The following is a 26,308-nucleotide window of genomic DNA, read 5'->3' on the forward strand; positions in this document are numbered from 1 at the left end:
GAAATCTGTTCTGTTGTGCAAGCACAAACAGTTTTTGCCAATGCATAATTGGAGAAAAAGCTGTCTGGGAAATTAATTTCCATAGCTCTGACCATTGGTTTGTGTTTGCTGGTACAAAATAATAGGGTTAAGAATTAATATTGATTTAACTGGTATTTAACAGCAGTCAATATTTGAAATAATTACACATGAATCTAGAAAATAATACATCACAAAATTTCCATTCTAGGTCTTTTATGGATTTAATGGATTTTGTTTGCAATTGATGCACAATCTTAACCTCAGTTTTCGCCAGCAACCTTAAGTCTTCGGTGCAATGGTTTTGCTTTTATGGTTGGCTTCCTCTAAGATATCACCATTATCACACAATGCTATCCTGATGGCTTGTCACCTACGTACGTTCTTGAAAGACTGGCTTGTCCTGTTGCGTAAACACCTGCAAGAATATGCAGAAGGTATCTTTAGTGATTTACTGTAAACAGTGAGAAACACTTACCATTCATTTGGCCGTTCTAGATATGGGAAGTCTCCACTTCATCCCATGTCAATGATATAAGACATGACAGGCTTGTATTTCTATACATTTATCATTTAATTCCTGATATCATTTCCATCTGAGTGAGAATTAAACCTTAAGATAAACTCAACTAAACACTACACTACCCTGGTTTCTTCCATTTCCAGTTCTCTCACTACCTGAGAGTTATCTCTTACCAATAAATTCAAATTTTGTCTGATGATAGCTCAAATATCATAAGATGAAGATGGCCAATTGTACCCTTGAAGTTTGAAATTGTCCTATTACTGTATTAAAGTAGCCAACAAGTAAACTAAACTGAACGCTTTCTATTGCACTGCTGAAAACAATTAATGGTTAAACATGTTAATGTAAGTAAATAATTCAGTGTTGAATTTTTGCACAGTACTACTTTTTTTTAAACAAAGAAGTCCCTCATTGATTAATTTAAAACTGGAAAACTTGATTCTGGTGGCTCTGGGTGATGAAGTGGCCGACCGTGATTGCACCAGTTATGTTTGCTCTATGGTAGATCACTACATATGAATTTGGTGTCTTTGACCTGATCTTGAAAAGAGCACCATCAACATAAGGTTTGTATGAGTCCCTTTTCTATTTCCTCTGAGTAAGTTAAGGTGGGGATCACATCAAACACCACTTCACCTATTGTATACAGCAGTGGGAGGTAGGAACAGGCCAGTTCATCTCTCAAGTTTACTTTGCCTTTCAGAAAGACACATGTCGATTTCTTGGCCTTTCCATTTAACTTTGGTTCCCTTACCTTTCAAGATCTCTGCATTTCAGCTTTAAGGATGCACAAGGATTCTGCCCCCACAGCCTCACTGCAGCAAGGAGTTCCAAAGATGTCAACCTCAGAAAAATCTTCCTCCTTCACCTGTTTCTGGACTCTTCCACAAGAGGAAACATTACTCTCAGTATTAACTCTGTACAGTGTTCCCTTCCATCTGCTCCAATAGATCTTGTACATTTTAGTGAGAGCAGCGTTCATTCCAAAGAACTCTAAGGAATAGAGTATCAAGATCCTTAACCTTGTAGGTTATTCTCTTCCATGTTGGTAGTCTCAAACAAAAGCGGAAAATGTTGGGGGGGTGGAAACAAAATCTGTGGAAAGAGAAACCATTGAAGTTTTGGGTCTGTGACCAAGCTTTAATTTTTGTTTCCAATAAATTAATTATTTAATTTCATGTCTTTTTAGGCCAAAGAAAGTCTTTTAGTATGGTGGATTTCTCCAGCCACCTGCCTGATTTAGTATTTTAATGAAAAAAATCAGATTTCTCTTTTATATGTACATATTTCCAGTATTTTACCCCAGTAATGTTTATAAAAAGTATCAGATTTAAGCTTGGTGATTATATTTGGTCTATCAATTTTATTTGAAAGTTATTTTGCTGTGAATATTGAGTATTGCCTGCCTTTAATCAATTGTTCACCTCGCTGTATATCTGTGTCTCTTGGTACACTGTCATAACACTTCGTTGCACGTGACCTTTAATAGGAAAGGTGCAAATGCATTTATTTGGGTTTACAGAATTTTGAAACATTAGTAACACTTTGACAAACTTATAAATTATCCTTCTGTTATTTCCTTAAAGATTTTATGAAATGTAACTTCTGTTTTAATTTTAGAAAACTTTATAAACGTTATGCCTTCCTTCGCTGTGATGATGAGAAGGAACAATTCCTGTACCACCTCCTTTCATTCAACGCAGTGGATTACTTCTGCTTTACTAATGCATTTACAACAATCAGTAAGTGAATGTTGATAATGCTAAAATGATAAGCTATTGATTGGATGCATGGAGATTTAACAGTACAGGTGCTCCCCACATTATAAATGCCTGACTGGTGTGTGGCACATACATAAGAACAAGCTTTTGGGAGACTGGCAGAATGGATTTGCCAGCTGCCATGGGACTGCAGGAATTGTGTGCCATATGGGAACTTAGTTTGTAGGTACATTTTTAACTTGTAAACTTGCCAGGTCCTGAACATTCACAGGAAGAGAAAACTGCTGAAACCTGGGGACGGTCTGTAATTGCAACTTAATTATGGTTCATGCCTTTACATCTGCATAACATGTGTATTGATTCAGTAATTTTAAAGTTATTACTGTTTGTATCATCTGCACCAATGTAGGAAAAAGAAATGTACTGGTGAAAGCTTGCAATAAATTTTGAAGCAAAAGAAATCATCAAGTTTACTCAGAGTTCAGGCCACCTGGAGTTCATGAAGAGGTTTTGCACCTTTAGCACCAATCCACACATTCCTCAGCGTTTCAAATGTCAATGATGTTAGAAACCGTTTCTTGTAGGAGACTTCCAGCAGTTTACTTGGAAAACCTTTCTAATAATTGCTACAATCCAACAGCAGAACATATGAATTTAAATAATGCCTTTTTACTAAAATGAGATATTTGGAATGTTCAGATTTAGTCATATTTTTGTTTTCTGTTCTGTTTCAGCCCCATTTTAGTGGTAAATGCTGCAACATGATTGTTAGTTTACATTGAAACGCATATTACAATGTGCATCACTAAAAACACAGTGCAGTGCAATGTTAAGTAAAGACAGATCTCAAGGTTTATAAATAAAAGCACTCCAGTTACAAAGTCATCACCCTGACACAATGGTATAAAGAAAACAACCTCTCCCTCAATGTCGCAAGGACAAAGGAGCTGGTTGTGGACTATGGGAGGAATGGAAATGGGCTAACCCCTATTGACATCAATGGACCTGGGGTTGAGAGGGTGAATAACTTTAAGTTCTTCGGTATACACATCACCTAGGACCTCATTTGGTCTGTAGATACTGGCTGTGTGGTGAAAAAAGCACAACAGCACCTCTCACTTCAGTTGGTTGAAGAGGTTCGGCATGAGTCCCCAAATCCTAAGGACTTTCTACAGGGGCGCCAATGAGAGCATCCTGACTGGCTGCATCACTGCCTAGTATGGGAACTGTACTTCCCTCAATTGCAGGACTCTGCATAGAGTGGTGCGGACAGCCCAGTGCATCTGTAGATGTGAACTTTCCACTATTCAGAATATTTACAAAGACAGGTTTGTAAAGAGGGCCCAAAGGATCATTGGGGACCCGAGTCCCCTCAGCCACAAACTTTTCCAGCTGCTACCATCCGGGAAGCGGTACCACAGCATAAAAGCCAGTACCAACAGGCTCCGGGACAGCTTCTTCCACCAGGCCCATCAGACTGATTAATTCAGGCTGATACAATTGTATTTCTATGCCATAATGACTGTCCTGTTGTACATACTGTTCATTATAAATTACTATAATTTTTACATTCAGGCGGTGACGTAACGTGAAGATTTTTACTCATGTGAAGGATGTAAGAAATAAAGTAAATTCAATACACTTAATTTTATAACAAGATTAGCTTTATATTTTTGGTAATTGTTTTTTGAATGAATCTGCTAAATGCAAGAGCAGATGACTGTAAAACTGGAGTGCTTTTATTTATAAACCTCGAGATCTGTCATGCTTTACTTAATAGTGCACTACACAGTGTTTTTAGTGAGGCACATTGTTGCAATGGAATCTAACAATCAGGTTGCAGTCAGCTTACTACCTGATACGCTAATAAACACCATGCTCTAATTCCCAAGGTTGATCTGTAAGCATCTGGGATCCAGATTAATTACAAAAATTTATGCTCTTATCTGCGAATCATATCGAACTAAATATGACGAATACTTGTGGAAATGTACTACAGTGGATTCCTGTTAATTTGTCCATCAGTTAACTGGGCGCAGCAATTATTTGGGACAACCTCTTAACAAAAACAAATCACAAAATAGTCAGGATTCCCCTTGTTTATTTGGGAGTCTGTGCTGCTCAATTGAGGCAGGAGACTTGCCGAAGAGGTTCAGACAAGCGTGCTATTAGTGTGGCCATTAGACACTACATTGTGCCTACAGCAAACAGTTTTTAAGTAGTGTCAGTTGCATGTGTTTGTGTGCAAAAAGCAGTGATTTTTGACGCTGATAATTGGCAATAAATAAGCAGTGGGACCGTTCAGAACTGTTTTGCCCACTGCGGTTTTGAGCATTCAGGCTTGGAGATGCCAGAAACAGTGAAAATTAAATTATTTCATTACTTAAGCAAGTTAGGAACTAGGAAGAATTTGGAAGATATTGATGATCATCTAGAAGTTGCAATGAGAAATGAAAATTGGAAGATGCAATCGTAGATAGTATTGTAAGAAGGCAGTCCATTATCTGTACTAGGTGTCTGCACTGATTTTGTACATTTGTGTACACTGGATGAGTTCCTCCGTCGATATCCATTAAGAACTAATACACAGTTTTATAGTACTTAGTACCATTGGTACTGTTCTGATTTATTCTGTATTTCATTTAAATACATAATTTAAGACTCAGTTTGTCTTTTTTTTTGATACCTTTTCAACTGTTTCCATGAAACTTTGGCTAATTGGGCAGCCATCAAGTTGGGCCAAAATGGACAAGTTTCGATGTGTCTCAATTGACCAGAATCCACTGTACATATTTAATGTTCTTCTAATCAACAGATTTTTCAGTTATAAATGACCATGTAATGATGAAGCAATTAATAATTTTTAAGCAGAGTTTCTTCCGTCTTTGTTATTGTCATGCAGTAAAACTGTTTTCATTTATTTAAGAAATGTTAAATGCTAATCTGAAAAAATATATATATATTGCTTTGAAGTACCAAAATTAAAAGAATTGAAGGCAAATATCTCCACTGGGATTATGAAAAGGCTTCAAAAGAGTTAAATCTCTGGTGTTCATATTTTTTAAATGCTGTTTTTTTGATCCTCTATTTGCTGGAGTCGAGCAATTTTGCTATTTGATGAGGTTTCTCCTCTCATCCTTGATCTTGAAACACTGTTCTCCCGGACCTCAGAGTAGGATGAGAAAACCTTGGTCAATGTGGCTGAAGGACAAGAATGAGAGAATGTCAGATCATTCATTTATTGCAGGAAGAAACCAAGAAAAAAATACAAGTAACTGGAAATCCACAAAGGAAGGAAATCACAGACTTCTTTTAAAAAAAATACTTGCTATCTTTAGAAATACAGCAGCTACTGAAGTTACCCCAACTTGTACTAAAGTAGTTTATTTTTGCAAGATTGTAAATCTTAGTAAATAGGCATGTTGGTAATAGCCAGTCCTAATTTCTTACAGCCATTTTAATTGACAGGTAACACACAACCGTTGAAAGCCTTCGAGTTGCTGAAGGCTTGCTACTATTTAATGAAGTCATGCATTAAAAAAAGTGTGATTGCCCAGCAAGATGTTTAGTTTGTAGTTCAAGGGAATCTTCTTTGCTATGAGTTGCTGGGAGATTCCAAAATTAATACCAGTTAAATGTCCTTAAACTTGTTTTTATAGTGACTGCATTTTTTGGCCATTATCCAGGCAAAACAGAAATAAATATTTCACTTTATAGAATGTAAGAATACTGTATGTAGGTTGTTACATGTAACTTGTGTGTTTCATGTTGACAGTGATTCCATACCATGTGCTGGTCATTCCTAGTAAGAAGCTAGGAGGCTCCATGTTTACAGCAAATCCCTGGATCTGTATATCAGGAGAGCTGGGAGAGACGGGTATCCTACAGATACCCAAAAGTAGCCTTGAAATGACATTTGAGGTTAGTACACAATGTAACTCATTAAATATTGATTTGGCTTCTTTAAAACTGTCATTGCAAAACCATTACTTCAGGAGATTTTCACCTCCAGGGGAAGAGCATTGCGGAAGTGTAGCTGGACAGATTCCTGGGATGGCAGGTTTGTTGTAAGATGAGAGATTGAGTGGGTTTGGCCTGTATTCTCTAGGGTTTAGAAAAATGAGAAGTCATTGGAACTTGCCAAGTTGTTATAGACTATGACAGGGCATGTGCAGGGAGAATGTTTCCCCACATTGTGTCTAAGAGCAGGGATTACAGTCTCAAATGAGTAGAGCGTACTGTGTGTGTGTGTGCGCGCGCGCGCACAGCGTTACCAGACGACCAGCCAGTCATCAGACATTTCCCTTACAGCTGGAAAGTAAACAGACCGTGGAGTGTGTGTTGGCTCAGTATTTCAAACAGAAATATAATCTTCAGTTAAAGATTTTTTTTTCTTTTCCTCTTACTCTTACTGTATGAATGATGCATTTTGCAGCTCTCTGATTTGGCTTAAAGTTAAAGCAACAGTTATGCAAGTTGGGGAAAACGTATTAATTCCAATAAAATGCTTTTCCATGTTGTAGCCCAAATGATTGGATTCCTTGCCCGATAAAACAATAAATACCATCTGTTATTCTTCTGTGCTTTTTTTTCACCTTGTAGTGTCAGAACTTGGGAAAACTTACAACAGTGCTCATTGGTCATGATAACTCGGGGTTGTATGCCAAGTGGCTTGTGGACTATGTTGTGGTTCGGAATGAAATAACAGGTCATGCATATAAGTGAGTATTTTTAAATTAAAAGAAATAGTTTTCATAGTTTTGTAAGATTAAAGCTGTGCCAGTAAGAAGTAAACATAGTTTTTTAGGTGGTCCCTGTCTATTCCTTCCATTAGCCCAGGATATAGATTCTGTCTTCCCTGCTGCCCTTTGGATGGTGGTAGTGCAGGGAGAGAAGATGCCTACCAAGCTAGAACCCCTTGGCTATCTCTAGCAAATTGAACAAAGCTCCAAAGTGTTGCTAAAATTGGATATGATGAATCTTGTACAATTTCACCTTCAGACTCGTTTGCCTCTCTCCTTGAGGCATTTTAAAAGGATCACTCCCTCTGCAGCTCGCTGCTATGCTCTTTAGCTATCAGTCTCATGCAACCACAGAATATGTAACACTGTCTTTTTTAAACTCTGGATTCCCAATGTCTAGAGGACCAAACCGTCCTTCCAGATGAAACAGAAAATTCACTCGCACTTCCAATCTAGTGTGCTGCATTTGATGTTCACAATGTGTGTTTCTCTGCAGTGGGGAAACCAAATGCAAATTGGGTGGTAGTTTTGCAGAGCACCTACATTCAATCCATCCATCATCTTATGACCTGCCACGTTAGTTCTCCATTCCACTCCCACTCTGACCTTTTCTCCCTCTGGCCTACTGCATTGCTGCAACACCAACCCAAGGAACGTTTAACCTTCTGTCTGGGTATACTATAACCTTCAGGACTTGACATCGCATTCTTCTGATTTAGGTAGCTCACCCTTTCTCTGTCTGGAACTGGCCATTTCTGCCATTCCTCATTTTGGGTCAGTTTCAGTGTGTACTGCTGGACATGTCCATAATCAACGTGTACACAAGATATTACACATGCAATGAACCTTGATCTAGTTACAGCTGCTAGTTAACTACCATATTAAGTCTCATCTTATCAGGGACCATGGCAGAAAAGTGACTGGCACAATTTGAGATTCCTCTGGTGCTGTGGTTTCCTTCCACATACCAAAGAGATGTCGGCTAGGGTTAGTAACTTGTGGGCATGTTATGTTGGCACTGCAAACATGGCAACACTTGTGGGCTGCCCCCAGCACATCCTCAGATTGTGTTGGTTGTTGACCTAAATGATGCATTTCCTTGTATATTTTGATGTAGATGTGACAAATAAAGCTATCTTTTCGTTATCCTTTATAAATTCCTTTTGTCCTCCCTATTCCTGTCACACCTTCCTGCTGCATAAAAACTAAATTGTTCTCTCCTTTTCCCAGTTCTGAAGAAGGATCCCAGAACTGAAATGTTTAGCTTTTTCTCTTTTTCTGCAGAAACTGGCTGACTTGAGGGATTTCATCATTTTCTGTTTTTATTTTGATATGCTGAACTGCCCGTTTTAGAGTGGTAATGCTGGTAGTCACGATAGCACTCCTACCATTGAATTTTTTATTACTTTTTGCCATCTATGATTGGCTTGCAGGACCAGGCATATCAATTGTTTATGAAGATGATGAGATTAATGTTATTTTGTTTAGAAATGTGCCATTATGCATTTACTAGTGCTTGTTGACACAATGGGATGCATCTTCCAGAGGAACTAATGAGAGTCCTTTGATTGTGAGCAAAAGCAATTCTGTTGAAAATCTGTCTCTTGGCAAAAGGGCAGTGCACAATCAGTGCTGCATATTGTAAACAAAAGTGCATTTTAAGGTATTTTGTTTAAAAAAAATATACATTTGTGTGTGTGTGTGTGTGCACGCGCGTGCGCGCGTGCACAAACACACACTAATAAGTTCATCTAAGGTGGAAGGAGTCAATTTTAGAAAACCTAGCACATTTATTTTTCAACATACTCCCCTCTTACATTTACACACTTAGTCCAGCGGTCGTGGAGCATTGTCATAGTCATAGTCATACTTTATTAATCCCGGGGGAAATTGGTTACTGATGAATAGGGGTGAATACGGATCCCTTCTTTGTAGAAGTTGGCGTCTTGGACCTCCAGAAAGTGGGCCACAGCAGGGGTGATTGATATTTGTGGCCTAAGGTAGAAGGAGATGAGTTATTAACTTCAAACGTTCTGCATAATCACTCAAAGAGTTGAACTGCATGTGCATGTCACAAGAGCTGTATAACTCATCTCCTTCTACCTCAGGCCACAAACTTATCAATCACCCCTGCTGTGGACCACTTTCTGGAGGTCCGAGATGCCGACTTCTACAAAGAAGGGATCCGTATGCTCCATGACCGCTGGACCAAGTGTGTACATGTAGGAGGGGACTGTGTTGAAAAGTAAATGTGCTAGGTTTTCTAAAGTACACTCCTTCTACCCTAGGCCACGAACTTATCAATCACCATGTGTGTGTATATCTCCCCCCCTCCCTCCCCCTTCCCCAGATAAAAGCTGTTAATTGTTGCTACTAAGGGCGGCGAGTTGCTTTGTAAGTGAATGCTTGCAAACAAGTTCCAGAGATACCTGGAAGTAATAACCTGATCTTCACTCTCCTAAAGTTTAAAAACTTGTATTTTAAATTTTCCATTTGCAAATTAATTTTCCTCTTGAATTTTTGACTGTTATATTTGTGCTAAGCTCCTCTTGAATAACTTTTTTTTAAAACATGGTATGACTATTGAAAAATTAGACGTAAAAAGTACTAATGAACATTAGTGCCTAGAAAGAGAAATCAGAAACAAAATGAGCTAAAAATTGACAGCTTAAGCTATCAAATCCATGATGATCCCTCTTCCTTCATCAACCCACCTATTTGGGCCGAAGTTGATCAGGTTTTGTTTGTGCTCAGATTTGTATCAACAATTCTCATTCAATAATTCTCATTCACACAACCTCTATTCAATAATTGGTTCAAGAAACTGGAAAACAGAAATGTGCTTAGTGACTGATAGTAGTTTCAAACACATAACACCATAAATATTAATGTTACAATGCAAAATTTCTTGCTGAAGTAGACCAAGTCCTTTATCACTCAGTAGTTCATGGTAAAACTATTGTTTAGGAGAATTTATTTGATAACTACTGTCACATTTGGGAGTTTGTAGGTATCAAGTTAAATCATATTCTGTTTAAATACACTCTCAACTATTTTCTTTGCTGTATTGCACATTGACCTTGAAGAAGAGTTGTCATTTTAGTCCTGTGAGCCACTGTCCCCCATGGGGATGGCTGACTTTACTAGGTATGGTTACTAGGAGAGAAACCAAAGAAAGTAAAAGAATAATTTGTATGTGTCAGTACCACAACATTAAGCAGTCAACTATGTAAATTCTCTTGCCAGATTTCCTTGTGGCAGGTGGCTAGGAAAGGGAGTCGATGATGGGAGTCTGGAAAGGATCCTTGTTGGTGAACTTGCTTCAGGCACACAAGAAACTGACGAGCGTCACTGTCGAACTCCCCCAATGCAGCAATCTCCAAGTATGATCAGGAGGTTTGTCAATATAACTCCTACCAATAGACCAAGTAAGTGAAGTTGACATCTCTTAAATAACAAAGATTGTTTTGGGATTTAAGCACTTTGAAAGAGAGTAATTTTATTCCTCAACTGGATATGTTTCCATGGCAACAAAACTCTTCTCTTGATGGGACTATTTTAAGATAAAAGTTGCTGTTTGTGTATTCCATAAGTGTCCCATCAGATTTTGTGGAGTCACCAAGTTCGTCTGTGGCATGGTATAATGATGGGGAAATGACAATGTACTTTATACTTGATTGTCGCCAAACAATTGATACTAGAACGTACAATCATCACAGCGATATTTGATTCTGCACTTCCCGCTCCCTGGATTACAAATCGATAGTAAATATTAAAAATTTAAATTATAAATCATAAATAGAAAATAGAAAAATGGAAAGTAAGGTAGTGCAAAAAAATAACGAGAGGCAGGTCCGGATATTTGGAGGGTACGGCCCAGATCTGGGTCAGGATCCGTTCAGCAGTCTTATCACAGTTGGAAAGTAGCTGTTTCCCAATCTGGCCATATGAGTCTTCAAGCTCCTGAGCCTTCTCCCGGAGGGAAGAGGGACGAAAAGTGTGTTGGCTGGGTGGGTCGTGTCCTCGATTATCCTGGCAGCACTGCTCCAACAACGTGCGGTGTAAAGTGAGTCCAAGGACGGAAGATTGGTTTGTGTGATGTGCTGCACCATGTTCACGATCTTCTGCAGCTTCTTTCGGTCTTGGACAGGACAACTTCCATACCAGGTTGTGATGCACCCTAGAAGAATGCTTTCTACAGTGCATCTATAAAAATTAGTGAGGGTTTTAGGGGACAGGCCAAATTTCTTTAGCTTTCTCAGGAAATAAAGGCGCTGGTGGGCCTTCTTGGCAGTGGGCTCTGCTTGGTTGGACCAAGTCAGGTCATTTGTGATATTGACCCCGAGGAACTTAAAGCTTTTGACCTGTTCCACTTGCGCACCACTGATGTAAATGGGGTTGTGCGGTCCGCTACTCCTTCTGAAGTCAACAACCAATTCCTTTGTCTTGCTGACATTGAGGGATAGGTTATTGTCTTTGCGCCATGACACCAGGTTCTTAATTTCCCCTCTGTACTCAAACTTGTCATTACCCAAGATACAGCCTACAATTGTTGTGTCATTAGCAAACTTATATATTGAGTTCGATGGAAACTTGGCTACACAATCATGGGTGTACAGTGAGTACAGCAGGGGGCTGAGTACACAGCCTTGTGGGGCACCAGTGCTCAGAGTGATTGTAGAGGAGAGCTTGTCCCCTATTTTTACAGCCTGGGTCCTGTCTGTGAGGAAGTTGAAGATCCAGCTGCAGATCTGGGTGCTAAGGCCCAGGTTCCGGAGCTTAGTAATCAGATTATTTGGAATGATGGTATTAAAGGCAGAGCTGTAGTCAATGAAAAGGAGCCTTGCGTATGTGTCTTTATTCTCCAGGTGTTCTAAGGAGGAATGTAGGGCCAGAGAGATGGCATCTGCCATTGACCTGTTACTCTGGTAGGCAAATTGCAAAGCGTCGAGGTTGACCAGTAGGCTGTGGTTGTTGTGTGCTATAACCAATCTCTCGAAGCATTTCATTGCAATTGATGTCAGAGCCACAGGTCGATAGTCATTCAGGCATGCCACCTTGCTCTTCGGTACTGGGATTATCGTTGCCTTCTTAAAACACGAGGGGATCTTAGACTGAAGCAAGGAGCAGTTGAAGATGTCAGCAAACTCTCCAGCTAGCTCGCTTGCACAGGCCCAGAGAACCCGTCCCGGGACGCCTTCTGGGTCTGTCTCCTTCCTTGGATTTATCTTCAGGAAGGCCCTTCTAACCTCCTTGGTGACGATGAATCTCGATGCCACCAGGTCCAGTTCATCCGGAGGGAGCAGGACGCTCCTCTTCTCTTCGAATCTTGTGTAAAATATGTTTAGTTCATCAGGAAGAGAAGCGCCACAGTTATTGATATTCCCAGCCTTTTCTTTGCGCCCAGTGATCTCATTTAGACCCTGCCATAGTCTACTGGCATACCTCTGGTTAGCCTGGGCTTCCAACTTGGCTCGATACTGCCTCTTGGTGCCCTTAATAGCTTTTCAGAGTTCACGTCTGGATTCCATGTAGTGACTGGTATCCCCTGACCTAAAAGCCGCAGCTCTAGCCTTCAAAAGGGACTTGACCTCGTAATTCATCCAAGGTTTCCGGTTAGGGAATACCCGGATTGTCTTGTGAGACACACAGTACTCCGTGCATTTCCAAATAAAGTCCGTGACAGCTGAGGCATACTCATCGAGATTAGCTGCCGAGTCCTTGAATACTAACCAGTCCACTGATTCAAAGCCGTCATGGAGGACCTCATCCATTTCCTCCGTCCAACGCGACATTACTTTTGACACCATGACCTCCTGCTTCAGTTTCTGTTTGTAAGCCGGGAGGAGGAGTACGGCCTGATGGTCTAATTTTCCGAAGTGAGGTCGTGGCACAGAACGGTAGGCATCCTTGACTGCTGTGTAGCAGTGGTCAAGTATATTTGGGCCTCGAGTGGGGCAGGAGACCTGTTGGTATAACTTTGGCAGCGCCTTTCTGAGGTTGGCCTGGTTAAAGTCCCCGACTGTAATTAGCAAAGCCTCCGGATACCTGGTCTCAAGTTCACTGATGTTGGCATACAGTATGTTCAGAGCACACTCCACGTCCGCCTGGGGGGGGAATGTAGACCGCTGTCAGTATGATCGAGCTGAATTCCCGTGGCAGATAGTAGGGACGACACTTCACCGACAGGTGTTCCAGGTCCGGGCTGCAGGAGCTTGTCAGTGCCACTGTGTCCGAGCACCACCCAGTGTTGATCAGTTGGCAGACACCATCTCCCTTCGTCTTGCCCGAAGATGCCATGCGGTCCATCCGATGGATCGAAAATCTCTCCGGTCAGATGGCACAGTCGGGGGGTGGGGGTGTACTAATGTGTACAAAACGTCACAGACAAGAAGATCTGCAGATGCTGGAAGTCAAAGTAACACACACAAAATGCTGGAGGAACTCAGCAGGTCAGGTAGCATCTGTGGAAAAGAGTGAACAGTTGACGTTTCAGGCCGAGACCCTTCAGCAGGGCTGGGGGGAAGAAAGATCTGAGAAGTCAGAGTAAGAAGGGGAGGGGAGGAAGAAGTACAAGGCGGTAAGTGATAGATGAAACCGGAAGAGGATGGGAAGGGGTAGGGTGGCAAGTAAAACCTCCAACCTGATGGCATGAACATCGATTTCTCGAACTTCCAGTAATGCCACCCCACCCCCCCATTCCCATTTCCCTCCCTCACCTTATCACTTTACCTGCCCATCATCTCCTTCTGGTGCTCCTCCCCCTTCACTTTCTTCCATGGTCTTCTGTCCTCTCCCGTCAAATTTCCCCCTTCTCCACCCCTTATCTTTCACCAATCAATTTCCCAGCTCGTTACTTCGCCCCTCCCCTCTTCCCCTGATTTTCGCCTACACCTACCACCTCGTACTACTTCCTCCTCCCCCTCCTCCTCCCCCTACCCCCAGCACCACCACCTTACTCTGACATCTCCTCTTCCTTTTTTTTCCAGTCACGATGAAGGATGTTGGATTGAAACATTTACTCTTTTCCATAAATGCTGCCCGAGTTCTCCAGCATTTTGTGTGTACTAAACATCAATTCACTAGTGGCTAGAAAGGAAACACAAGCAAAGTGAACCAAAAACCTCCTGTAGTTGCAAAGATTCCTCTTCCTTCATCAGTCCACCTTTCTTGCTAAATGTGTTGTACTTTTGGTCTTGAATGTTTAGGGTTGGCCATACAGTGGGGAACAGGCCCTTCAGCCCATCTGTCTGCACCTACTATCAAAGACTAATTGCACTTTTCCTCTGGTACCTTAGCAATTCTTAATGATTCTCCTGCTGCACAAGGGGCAATTTAGAATTTTGCACACCAGCACGTCTTTGTTATAAGACCATAAGGCATAGGAGCAGAATTAGGCTATTTGGCCCATCAAATCTGCCCCACCATTCCATCATGGTTGTTTTATTATCCCTCTCAACCCCATTCTCCTGCCTTCTCCCTGCAACTTCTTGATGCCCTCAACAACCAATCAACCTCCATGTTAAATATGCTCAATGACTTAGCCTCCACAGCTGTTGGCAGCGATGAATTCCACATATTCTCTGCCCTGTGGCTAAAGAAATCTCTCCTCATCTCTTTTTTAAAGGGACATCTATTTTGAGGCTGTGTCCTCTGGTCCTAGACTTGCTCACTAGTGAAAACATCCTCTCCATGTCCATTCTGTCCAAGCCTTTCAATGTGGGACGAAATTGAAACATTCAGGGAAGGGGCGTGCACACGCACAATGCCCAATCTCAGAGTTGAGTTTCGGTTTCTGGAGGTGTGAGGCAGCAGTACTAAACATTGTGCAACTCAATTGGCCAGTCTCTCCTTCTAGTAGCATCTGTGACAGAGACTGTAAGGTTCTCCCCTCCGTCCTTTTGATGAGAAAACTTTATATAAAACATAAGTAGTATCAGTGACAAATGGCCATGTTTGAATGGATGTAAACTTGTACAGCCTAGTTTTCCTTCAAAGTTGTAGAGAGATACAGGACGGAAATGGGTCTTTTGACCCAATAGGTCTGCACTGAGCATCAATCATCTATTTCCACCAATCCTATGTTCCTTATTCGCCATATATTCATATCAATTCCTTCCAGACCCTAGCATTCACCTAAACACTGGTGACAATTTACATCAGCCAATTTACCGCCCAGCCAGTGTGTCACTGGAATGCGGGAGCATGCCAAAGGAAAGGTAGGTGCAAACCCACAGGGAGACAATGCAAAACCTACAAAGACCACATTGGAGATCAGGATTGACCCCAAATCCCTGGCACTGTGAGGCAGCAGCTGTACTAGTTCTGCCTCCATGATTATTATCTTGTTTCACTTTATCTTGGCACATACTTCTCCATAATCATATTTCAGAATAGGGATTATTATTATTGAAATGTGTTGTTTTCAAGCAGTAGTACAATGCAATACATTAAAAATTACTATAAATTACAATAATATAAATGGTTTGGTAGTGTTCCTGAGTCCATGTACAATTCAGAAATCTGGTGGAGGGGAAGAAGCTGTTCCAAAAAAAGAAGAAAACAAGTCGTGCATCTTCAGTCTGCTCTACCATCTCCCCTGATGGTATAGGTGAGCAAAGGGCATGTCCTGGATGACGAGGGTCCTTCATGAAGGATGCTGTCTTCTCGTAGCATCGCCTTTTAAAGGTGTTCTTGAATGTGGGGGAGGCTATCGCCCAAGAAGACACCAACTGAGTTTACAGCCATCTGCAACTTTTTCTGATCCTCCATACCAGATGATGAAGCAGTCAGAGTGCTCTCTATGGTACATTTTTAGAATTTGCTGGAGTCTTTGGTGACATACCAAATTTTCTTAGACTTCTAATTAAACGTAGCTGAAGGTGTGCCTTCTTCATAAAGCATCAGTATGTTGGGCCCAGGGTAGATCTTCAGTTATGTTGACACCCGGGAACATAAGGCTGCTCACCCTTTCCACTGCAACACCCCGCTGCAAGCTTCTGTGTTCTGATTTCCCCCTCCTGAAATCCAACATCAATCCATTAGTCTTTCTGACTTTGAGTGCAAGGTTGTTGTTGTGACACCATCAGATCAGCTGATCTATGCTCCTATATGCCTCATCCTCATCCCTGCCAAAGACAGTGTGTCACCGTCAGATTTGTAGATGGTATTTGGACTGTGTGTAGTCACACACTCATGAGTGAAGAGAGAGAGAGAGAGTAGAGCAGTAGAATAAGCAACATCCTTGAGGTGCACCTGTGTTGATTGTCAGCGAGGTGGAGATGTTATTTCTGATCTGCACAGACTGTGACTATTTGAAAATTCCAAAAAGAATAAATAGACCATGTTCTGAAGAAATTCTGTTATTTTTATAGAGCTAAACACTGGCCAGATACAAGAATCTGTAGGCGAAGCCATCAATGGGATCGTCAAGCACTTTCACAAGCCTGAGAAAGAGGTGAGAAACTGATATTGAAGTATTCAGCAGGAAAACAATATTTTCATATTACCCAAAAGCACTTTACTGTAAGAAGTTACTTTATTGTAATTTTCTTATGATGTTTCTTTTTCAGTCTTTATTAAGTTTTAAATTGATAAACTTAACAATAATAATGATACAAAGAGATCAGGATTCCATTAATAACGGTTAACGTATACAGACACAGATTCCGAGTAACATATTTAATTTAAACCTCCCAATCTCTTAATAACTGAACGTGAAAAAGATTCCAAAAAAAAGTTTTTACCCCCTACACTTAAAAAAAAAACAAAACAGAAACTGGGCTGCCATATTTCATCCGTTAGAATCATTATTTGCAATTAACTCCGCTCCTCTAAACATAAACAAAAAGTTATTAAAAAGGATTCAGAAAGGGTCAACTTATATCATGTGAAAATGTTGAATAAATGCCCTCCAAGTTTCTTCAAATTTAATGGAAGGATCAGTGGTACCACTGTTAATTTTTTCCAAATTTAAACATGTTATAGTTTGGGAAAACCATTGAAATATAGTAGGGGGATTAGAATCTTTCCATTTAAATAAAATGGATCTTCTGGCTATTAATGTAACAAATGCAATCAAATGACAAGCTGAAGGGGATAAATGACTAAAGTCTATCATTGGTAATCCAAAAATTGCAGTAATTGGATGAGGTTGTAAATCAATACGTAAAACTACTGAAATAATATCAAAAATGTCTTTCCAATATTTTTCCAAAGGAGGGCAAGACCAGAACATATGCGTCAAGGAAGCTACCTCAGAATTACATCTGTCACAGACAGGATTTATATGACCATAAAAACGAACTAATTTATCCTTAGACATACGGGCCCTATGAACCACTTTGAATTGTATCAAAGCGTGTCTAGCACACATTGAAGAAGTGTTATCTCGTTGGAGAATTTTCTCCTATTTCTCTATGGGTAAAGATACCTGAAGTTCTCTTTCCTATTCATTCTTAATTTTATCAGACATAACAAAATGTATTTTTATAATTAAATCATAAACAATTGCTATTAAACTCTTCTGATAGGGGTTTAAACCTAAAAAATTTTCTGAAATTTCAATTTGATGTGAAATCAGAAAAGTAGGTAAAATAACCTTCAAATCTTATGATGATTTTTATTGCATTTAAATTGCAAAATAATCAAAGTAAACTTTTTTTTTCCTGAAGTGGGGCCTTTGTTCAAATTGATTGCATACCGATGGTGAATATGAGATGAATAAAGTTTCTTATTGACCTTATCTTCCCTTGAAAATGAGTGTTGAAAGACGGGCTGTTGATAATTCATGAATCTCAGAATATGATGGCATTTAAGAACATGCTGTAGTTATTTGCTGGTGTGATGCAAAAAAAATGCCAGTTGGATTTAAAAACGTCAATCCCAATTGTTCTTGTAATTTAATTTGAATTTTTATGTACTTTATTTTGTTACCTCTTGTAATGTGCCAAATTCAATCAGTTAATCTTATTAGCAGTTTTCTAAACTGTACTGTCCTTGAAAATAAAATATTTGCTTTCTTTTGTGATTGTAATCTAGAGAGGTAGCCTGACATTACTGCTGTGTGGGGAAAATGGACTTGTGTCAGCTTTAGAGCAAGTGTTCCACCATGGGTTTAAGTCACCTCGACTCTTCAAAAGTATTTTCATTTGGGATTTTTTGGGTATGTATGATGCAAAATTAGTTTTTTTGCCATATCATGCTATTATTGCCAAGAGGGGATTGGTACTATAAAAGTAAATTATGAAAAATTTGACATGTGTAAAATAAATATGCAGTATTTTTCAGGACAGATGCTTTTGTGAATTGGGTCCTTTTGCATGAATGAAATTAAGTGCCTTGCATTGAATCTCTGGTTAATGTGATTTCTATGACTTGGATGCAGTGTGCAATTGTATTCAATAAGAACCCAAATGTCTGGCTGGGTAATTGGGACTGGGATGTACAAAATGCAGATCTTTTTTAAAGTATTGTAAAAGTAGACTTGGAAAAGTCCAAAGTAACATGATACATTATGTGGGTTAAGGAGATGTCCATATTTGCTTACCAGTGTCAACTAACCAAAGTTATACAAGATTTTTTTTCCCCTTTCAGAAAAAGCATCTGTATACTTTGAGAGTTTGGAACATATTGAACATACACAGGAAGAGAACTGGCAAACTAGGGCTAAGAAATTTTGCAAGTTTGTTGCTGCTATTAATAATGCTCCTAGGAACATCGGAAAGGATGGGAAATTTCAGCTACTGGTGTGTCTGGGAGCAAGGTATTAAACTTATTTCTACTGTTCCTTATAGAAAGAAAAAACAAATTCTGCAATGTTCATTAGAGTTCTGCTTTTACACTTTCTAAAACTGTTTAAATTATATTTCTCAAACACAAGAAAATCTGCATGTGCTGGAATTGTAGTTCTGTTTTGAGAAAATAAATATAGTACAGCCAAAAATGTAAGAAATTAGAACCAAGGCTACATGTCAGACAAGTCACCCAGGGTACAAGTTGAATATCCCTTATCTAAAATTCCAAAATCCGAGATTTTTTTGAGCGCTGACGTGACGTCACAAATAGAAAATTCCACAAGGCACTGGACAGGTTCCCCAGTGATGCACAGGTCTCTGCACACCACACAGTTCTGAGAAGTGATCTCATATTTGTGATGAACAAAAGTCATTGAAAAATAGAAAAAAAGTACATAAGGCAAAAATTGAAGATCTAGATGGTGTATTGAAAGAGTGGATTCGCAGCATCAGAGTGAACATGTGCCGTTTAACGGTACGCTGATCATGACACTTGCAAAGATCTATGACAGCAAACTGAAAATTGAAGGTAACTGTGAATATTGAGCAGGCTGGTTGCAGAAATTTAACAAAAGGCACGACATTAAATTTTTAAGATTTTGAAGATAAAGCATCTGCTGATCAAGAAGCACCAGAGAAATTCATTGAGTTTGCCAAGATTGTCGCTGATGAAAATCTAACACCAGACAAGTTTACAGTGCTGATTGTTTTTATACCTCACATAAAACCTTAAAAAAAGTAAAATACAAATGCAGTGTACTGTAAGCTTTTAATCAAAACATGGCATCGTAGATGGAGACTGAAAGCCTGCCGTTGTTTGTTGAACAAGTGTAAGAGACTGCTTACTGGTAGTTCATAAATTCAGTCATAAAAGATGCTATCATTTCGTTATATATTCATAATATTTATCAAGCTATCTATTCCAAAATCTGAAAAATCTGTGAACAGCTGCAGCCCTATTTTAGATCAGGGCTACTCAACCTGTACTAAATTAATATGGAAGTTGATGCCATGGGTCTTATTTTGCTGACAAGGGAAAGGATATAAATGAGCTAGATGAGAGAATGCAGGTTGGATCCTTTTGTATTGTAAAACAGGAAGGATTTTGTATGGAAGTTGCGCAGGCTATTGTTGGACAGATTTGGATCCAATGCTTACAAGAATACTCTCACAAGCCAGGAGAGAAAGAGGAGAGATGGACAGCAATTTAACAAAGTGTAAAGTTTAAAAATTGATGCTATCAAATCAATGAAATCACAGCCGTGCATAAAATTAATGTTGATTTTCTTTATGTGGCGTACCAGGCTTCTACACTATTATTATATAAGGTGTTTTAGTCTGAATGAGCTGGCTTGTGATCACCAAAGGCAAATCCAAAATAACAAAATTAAAGGCATTGAGAAGCACTTCAGTTAGATGCTCTTATGGAAAAAAGAAACAAAAGAAACCCTTTTACTTTTAGATTTCAGTGCCAGGGAGAGCAGATTGCGACAAAGGGCTTTCAATTTTTGGCTTTGGCTGCTTTCTTCAGACAGCAGATTTGGTCTGTTGGATCTCTTGCAGTGCATTTTTCTTATATGTAATTTGTTATTGCTCGTACCAGGTAAGGTGAGGATGTTGTGCACTGGGGAAAACAAAAATTCTGTCAAACATTTTTGATTTACTTAAAATATTTCATGAAGAAGTCAAAATGTATTATAAATGGTCATGTCAAACTTATTATGTATTTGTTCCATAAACACTTCAACTTCACATATGACATAGGTTTAGAAGTTAAAGCTGTACACCCCAGTCATGTGGAAGTGATCTTTTAATTTCTATGCCCTGATATTTTATTAATAACAAATGTTACGTACCCCGTAACTGGGTTGCCAAACCAGCAGAAATGGATCGCTCAGTTGGAGTCTGGAGTACTAGAACTAAGAAAGTTTTATTAAAGAAACAAGCAACACAGTAATCGAAAGGATAATAAATGCAACAGTTCAGCGATGATAAACACACGTGCACAGAATTAAGATAACAGCATCAATCAAGCTCTATCGTTGTCTAGGGGTAAATGACCAAATTTCAAAATGACTCAAAGTTCAGTCCAGTTCAGTTCGCAGTAATCGTTGCCATGGCGATGGACAATGTGGGGGAAGAGAGAGATAGAACAGGAACAACTGATCATTCAGAACACTGCTTCACTCACAGACCGGCGAGATTGCTCACAAGCAACTTTTGGGCGGGTCCTTGGTGATGTCACCTGAGGTCACCGACTGTGACCCCTCCTCCAGATGTGGTCGATCCTCTGCAGTGAACCCGGCACCCAGGCAAGGGCGGACACACACCGGGTTCCCGCTGATCGTACCTTTCCACCCTGGTCGTTGTCTGGTACTTCTCACCCACTCGTGAGAGGCGCACCGCTTCCAGGATCTTGTTACCTCGGGTGGCGTGTGTCCCTGTCTTAGCGAACCTGTCCCTTTTTATCCCCCTGCTGGGGCATCGCCTGTCCACCACTTCAAACAGTTCAGGGTTCAAAGGGGGAGCCGCTCCAGACAGCTCTCTTTCTCCCACGTCCCTTCATTACACATCTCCAGACGCTGCTCCATTGTTCCTTATCTCTCCTTCCCCTGAGGGCAGGTGGCAGACCAACTGCTGATGCCACTGATGCTAGCCCAGGCCAGCAAACATCTTAATTTTTATGTGTATTCTCGTCACACAAAGTACTTCTGTTATGACTCATGTTTTTCATAGGGGAATGGATAGATTGATCTCAAACTGTGACTTTTACTTTAACCTGGCAGGAATCACCTCTTGCATCATTGGATTGCGCTGCTTGCTGATTGCCCTATTATTGCTCAGATGTATGAAGACACAGCTCTGATTAAAGACCACACTCTAGTTAACTCCCTGATCCGAGTGCTGCAAACTTTACAGGAATTTAACATCACACTGGAGACGTCACTGGTCAAAGGTATTGACATTTAAAAACAATCACCAGCATCCAGGAAAGGACCATGCAAAAATTTTGCTGCATACCTGACAAATAAAATTGAAACTACAAAGGGAAATATTGGAATTCAAGAACTTGTCTTGAAGTTGCAGGAGCTATTTGCCATATAATGTATGCACAGAGCCATTTTGAACCTTTACCTAAGATTGCATTAGGCTATTGTAAAGTTTGAGAGAATGTGCATATGTGCAGACTTTTACTGTAATGTCAGCTGTCTATAGTCTTTCTTGGTTGTACAGTGTAGTGCAGCCTATCCAAGAACAATGCTTGTTTAAAACTTTTTTTTGTCGAAAGCAAGAAAGAAGTATTATGTTTGATTTCTTTTGCTGCAGTTTGTCAATATTTGCACTGTTAACCTGCAGTTTAAATAGTCTAATTTTTTTAAGTGTACATAAAGACAGTGCACTGAATTATGCACATTTACTAAGTAGCTGCTAAAAAGTGTGTGTGTATATATGTATATATAAAGAAATTTGTATGTGTGTATCTGATATACATGCGCAGTATTCTTGTAAATTTAATTGGCAAGTTGGTAGTATTTTTTCACATGTTGATCAAAGGATGAAGATAACATTCTGATATTGTGCCGAACAAATACGGTATTTGTAATGTTTTTGATTAAAAGAAATACTCTTCCTTTGTTTTCAGTTTACCATCAATTACATAAAGTTGATAATTGATATCTCATAATTAGACATATGCCCTTGGCATTCAAGCTCCTATGAAGGTATCTTAATGAACTTAAAGTTCAAAAAGCTGTACATTCATATACATTTTTGTGCATATGTCTGGCTTTTCATGCATTTTCTGATTGGCTGCTGTTACATTTTATATCATCTGTAACATAGAGAACATGGGAGGAAGTTCCACCAACTGGATTAATACACTTGAATTTAAAGTTTACTCTTTTCCTTTTGTGCATGTAACATTCCTGGTGAAAAATGTTTTCTGGAAAAATTTTGTATTTTCTTTTATCTATGTCTTTGGCATTACATCTTATTTATCACTTAAATACATTAAGAAAAATAAGGTTAAAATGAAAGTTCATCATTGAATGTAGGAATTTTTTTTTCAACCAACTGTGATTTAGGTGAAACTTTTGACTTTATCAAATTATAGTGTGGCAAGTTATTTTTCTGTAAATTGGATTTCATCCACAATTCACCAATATTCCTGTGAAATAAGTTTTATTGCAGTAGTACAGATTTAGCACTGGTAATATCAGTCTTGTTTTCAACTTTCGTTGTGCCATTTAAATTTTAAGTAGCTGTGCGTAATATCCAGATTATTTCCCAATAAGCTTTGAAACGTTTGTGAAATAATATCATCAACCTCTGGTTTATATTCAGTGGAAAAATGACTTGCAAGCCATTTGTAATGAATAGCCTAATGGTAGCTGGTTGGTTTCTGCTTCTGGAAGCATGATAAACAACAACTATTCTGCCTTGGGTTCTTCGGCAAACAATATTGCCATACATTCAGAACATTGTAATGGGAAAGTTCTTCGGGGATTTAAGTTTGTTATGGGCTGACACTAAACTGGAAATTGGTATTCCAGAAGAAAGAAAATGTCCGGTTATATCTGTTAATGATCTGAATGGAAACTTGCTTGTGTCTTGCCTCCCCTTTTTCTTTTGATCCTTTTAGAAGCCGGGCACTAAAGGTAGTGCAGAGCTGAATGGTTGCCAGTGATTTCTCTCTTAATTCCTCCTTATGGACATCAGATTGAGTTTCCTTGCATTAACTACATTGCAAGTTTATTGAAGTTCGTTGAATAGGCTGAAAGATGTAAACAGTTATGACTTAGTTCCCTGAGGAATTACTTGTTTTCAACTTGCCCAATGAGCATTTGCAGTGTTCAGTAAAGTGTGATAAAGTAACCCTCATTAGAGCAATTGAAAACCAAATTATATTGTAGTCATAATATTACAATATACAACATTCTGTAGTTTTTAAAAGAAAATTTGGAGTGCCATAATGTAGATATTGCCATATATTCAGAGTAAGTTGTATACTGTAGTTGAAATTTAGGAATGATTTTCAGTACATCAGTGATTGAACTAGTGTAAGCTATTGTTACAGTTGGCAGTTCCTATGAACTTTCTGGCATATAATTCACCAGACACTACTTTGATGAAGAATGATAGATTCCTATCCTGCAAAGTTTAAGTTCACTTAATGCCCTTGCATTAATGTTAAACAGGTGTAGCCTTTGAAACATAATCCCTGGGGAAAAGTGATTAGGAAAATTAATGGCTAAGGTATTACTTTTGTAGCTCATCTGACTATTTACTGGTGCTTTAACATGCTCTGTATAGGCTGTTTATTTTTTTTTCATTTTGACAAGTTGCCAATAATGATACAGCAAGGGAAAAACTGGGCATTTGGGACCAGAGTGATTAAAAAGATCCACTTTGTATCTCCCTAACCAATTAGACTGAAGGATTCATACCATTCAAAGCTGTTTTAATAATTGAGCAACTGTGTCATAACTACGATAAAATGGAATTGAGTGTCATAAGTGAGGGACCATAACAACTAGTAAATCAAAACAATTAATTTGGGGAAGCTTCTTTGTCAAAGTAAAATCAATGTGGAATACAACAAGCAGCAATACCATAACAAGTGTACATTTGTGGGGAAACTAGATAAACATGCATGGGGAAAATGTAACCTGTTATGAAAGCAGAATTAGGTTGGAAAAAACTGTGAGTAGATTAATATAAAGTTAAGGTCCAAAGATACATTTCTTTATATTCTATTAATTTAAAATTCAATTTTATTGTTTGTTAAAATCTATATTGATTTTTGGCATCAGTTATCAGAATTTTTATGTATTAGAAATAGAACATTTCATATTCTTACCTCCTCAGCTTGTCTGGGCATATGGTACAATGCACATTCATCTACTTACCCAAAAGTCAACATTTCTAAAAAGTTGGTCTTTTACCATAATATTTGATTCTTCACTGATATTAGATCAGAGATGTTAAAATTGTTCAGCATTACAAATCTGGAAAAGTTTGCTTTCAAAATGTACTAATGTAAACAACAATGTCTGTGGTCACCATTCTGTCCCCACTTTAAGTAGGAGATTTTCTTGTTTTTAACAAAGTTGTAACATTTTTTTCTGTACATATTTTTTTTGCCCCATCTCTCAAACACACGGATACACACTCTCAGGTTCCACAAAACCTGTGGTTATTTTCCTTTCAGATCTGATGCTGAGTAGCTCAGACCTCTACAGTGTCATGGAGTGGGTTACAAGGTGGCACTTCAGGATAGTGGATTCCATGAGCAAACTTTCAGCCACTGTTGCAAAGGCATACTTTTCCAGTGTTGAAAAGAAATTTCTAACATTACTTAAAGTACTTCTAATTGTGCAGGTCCCAGCCTATGCAGCTCACACCTGGGAACCTCTGGCAAGTCCCCTTAAGTAAACAACATACCACAATGACCCTTGGGAGTGGACCTTTTAATTCCCACTAATTTGTTAGCCCATTCTTCCCATTGAGTATTGACTATCTTATCAATCCACCCCTCAGTTCCCTAAAATCCAGACACAGATGTACTGTAACTGATTTATTTTCGTGCATCTCACAATGATTAAATATCTTCCTGGATGCGGTTCCTCACATGGAGCCTTTGACATTGCACTACAGAATTTTACATCCTTGGATAAAATATTAACTTAGACTCTCCTTCATCCACTATATTTGCCTTTTTTTGTTAAATTCTGAACCTTCAATCATTCAAAATGTTTCAAGTATTTTGAACATTTGCAGTAATTGGAAATGTATTGTAAGAACATTAATATTGTTTTACCATCAGATTGCTCTTTTGTTTAAGCTTTGAGTTGAATGACTTTGGTTCCTCCACAAGAATGAGTTAAACTCCTCTTTTCTAATTTATTCATTCATGGGATGAGTACATCCAAAGTATTTATTGTATTTCCATAATTGACCTTGAACATAATAACCATAATTTGGCCAACGTATTGGCTTTGAGTTGAAGTACCATTTTGGTGTGAAGGCATATAGAACACAGTAGAGCAATTCAGTCAGTTCTATATATCTTGAAGCTCCAATTTATGAGAGGAAAAGGGCAATATTAGATTTTATTAATGGAAAAGCAGCAACCCACAAACGTGTCTGTTCAAAAGTATGCTAGTAATTCTGGTTGGGGAAAACAGCTCATATTTTTATTAAACAACACACATCAAAGTTGCTGGTGAACGCAGCAGGCCAGGCAGCATCTCTAGGAAGAGGTACAGTCGACGTTTCAGGCCGAGACCCTTCGTCAGGACTAACTGAAGGAAGAGTTAGTAAGAGATTTGAAAGTGGCATGATCCTCTCATATCCCTTTTGCCAATCACCTGTCTAGATCTTGGCTCCATCCCTCCCCCTCCTGTCTTCTCCTATCATTTTGAATCTCAATCTTCCCCTCCCCCTCCCACTTTCAAATCTCTTACTAGCTCTTCCTTCAGTCAGTCCTGACGAAGGGTCTCGGCC

General features: G+C 39.1%; 1 protein-coding gene across 4 annotated transcripts in view; it reads left to right on the top strand.

Moving 5' to 3' along the window:
* dennd5a (DENN/MADD domain containing 5A) overlaps positions 1–26,041 on the top strand; it is a 156,155-nt gene extending 130,114 nt beyond the window's left edge. For 3 of the 4 annotated variants that reach the window (XM_063061861.1, XM_063061862.1, XM_063061864.1), the window contains 8 exons: positions 2,165–2,286; positions 6,041–6,186; positions 6,868–6,986; positions 10,254–10,435; positions 16,382–16,464; positions 18,048–18,171; positions 18,603–18,771; positions 21,589–26,041. In XM_063061861.1, coding sequence (XP_062917931.1) covers positions 2,165–2,286; positions 6,041–6,186; positions 6,868–6,986; positions 10,254–10,435; positions 16,382–16,464; positions 18,048–18,171; positions 18,603–18,771; positions 21,589–21,772 — 1,129 coding nt within the window. In that variant the 3' untranslated portion in view covers positions 21,773–26,041. Of the gene's footprint in view, positions 1–2,164; positions 2,287–6,040; positions 6,187–6,867; positions 6,987–10,253; positions 10,436–16,381; positions 16,465–18,047; positions 18,172–18,602; positions 18,772–21,588 lie in introns of those variants that run through there. The other variant, XM_063061865.1, reaches the window with a different exon arrangement.
* The last annotated feature ends 267 nt before the right edge of the window (positions 26,042–26,308 follow it).

The sequence above is a fragment of the Mobula hypostoma genome, chromosome 11 (genome assembly GCF_963921235.1).
Source record: "Mobula hypostoma chromosome 11, sMobHyp1.1, whole genome shotgun sequence".
NCBI classification, from domain to species: Eukaryota; Metazoa; Chordata; class Chondrichthyes; order Myliobatiformes; family Myliobatidae; genus Mobula; species Mobula hypostoma.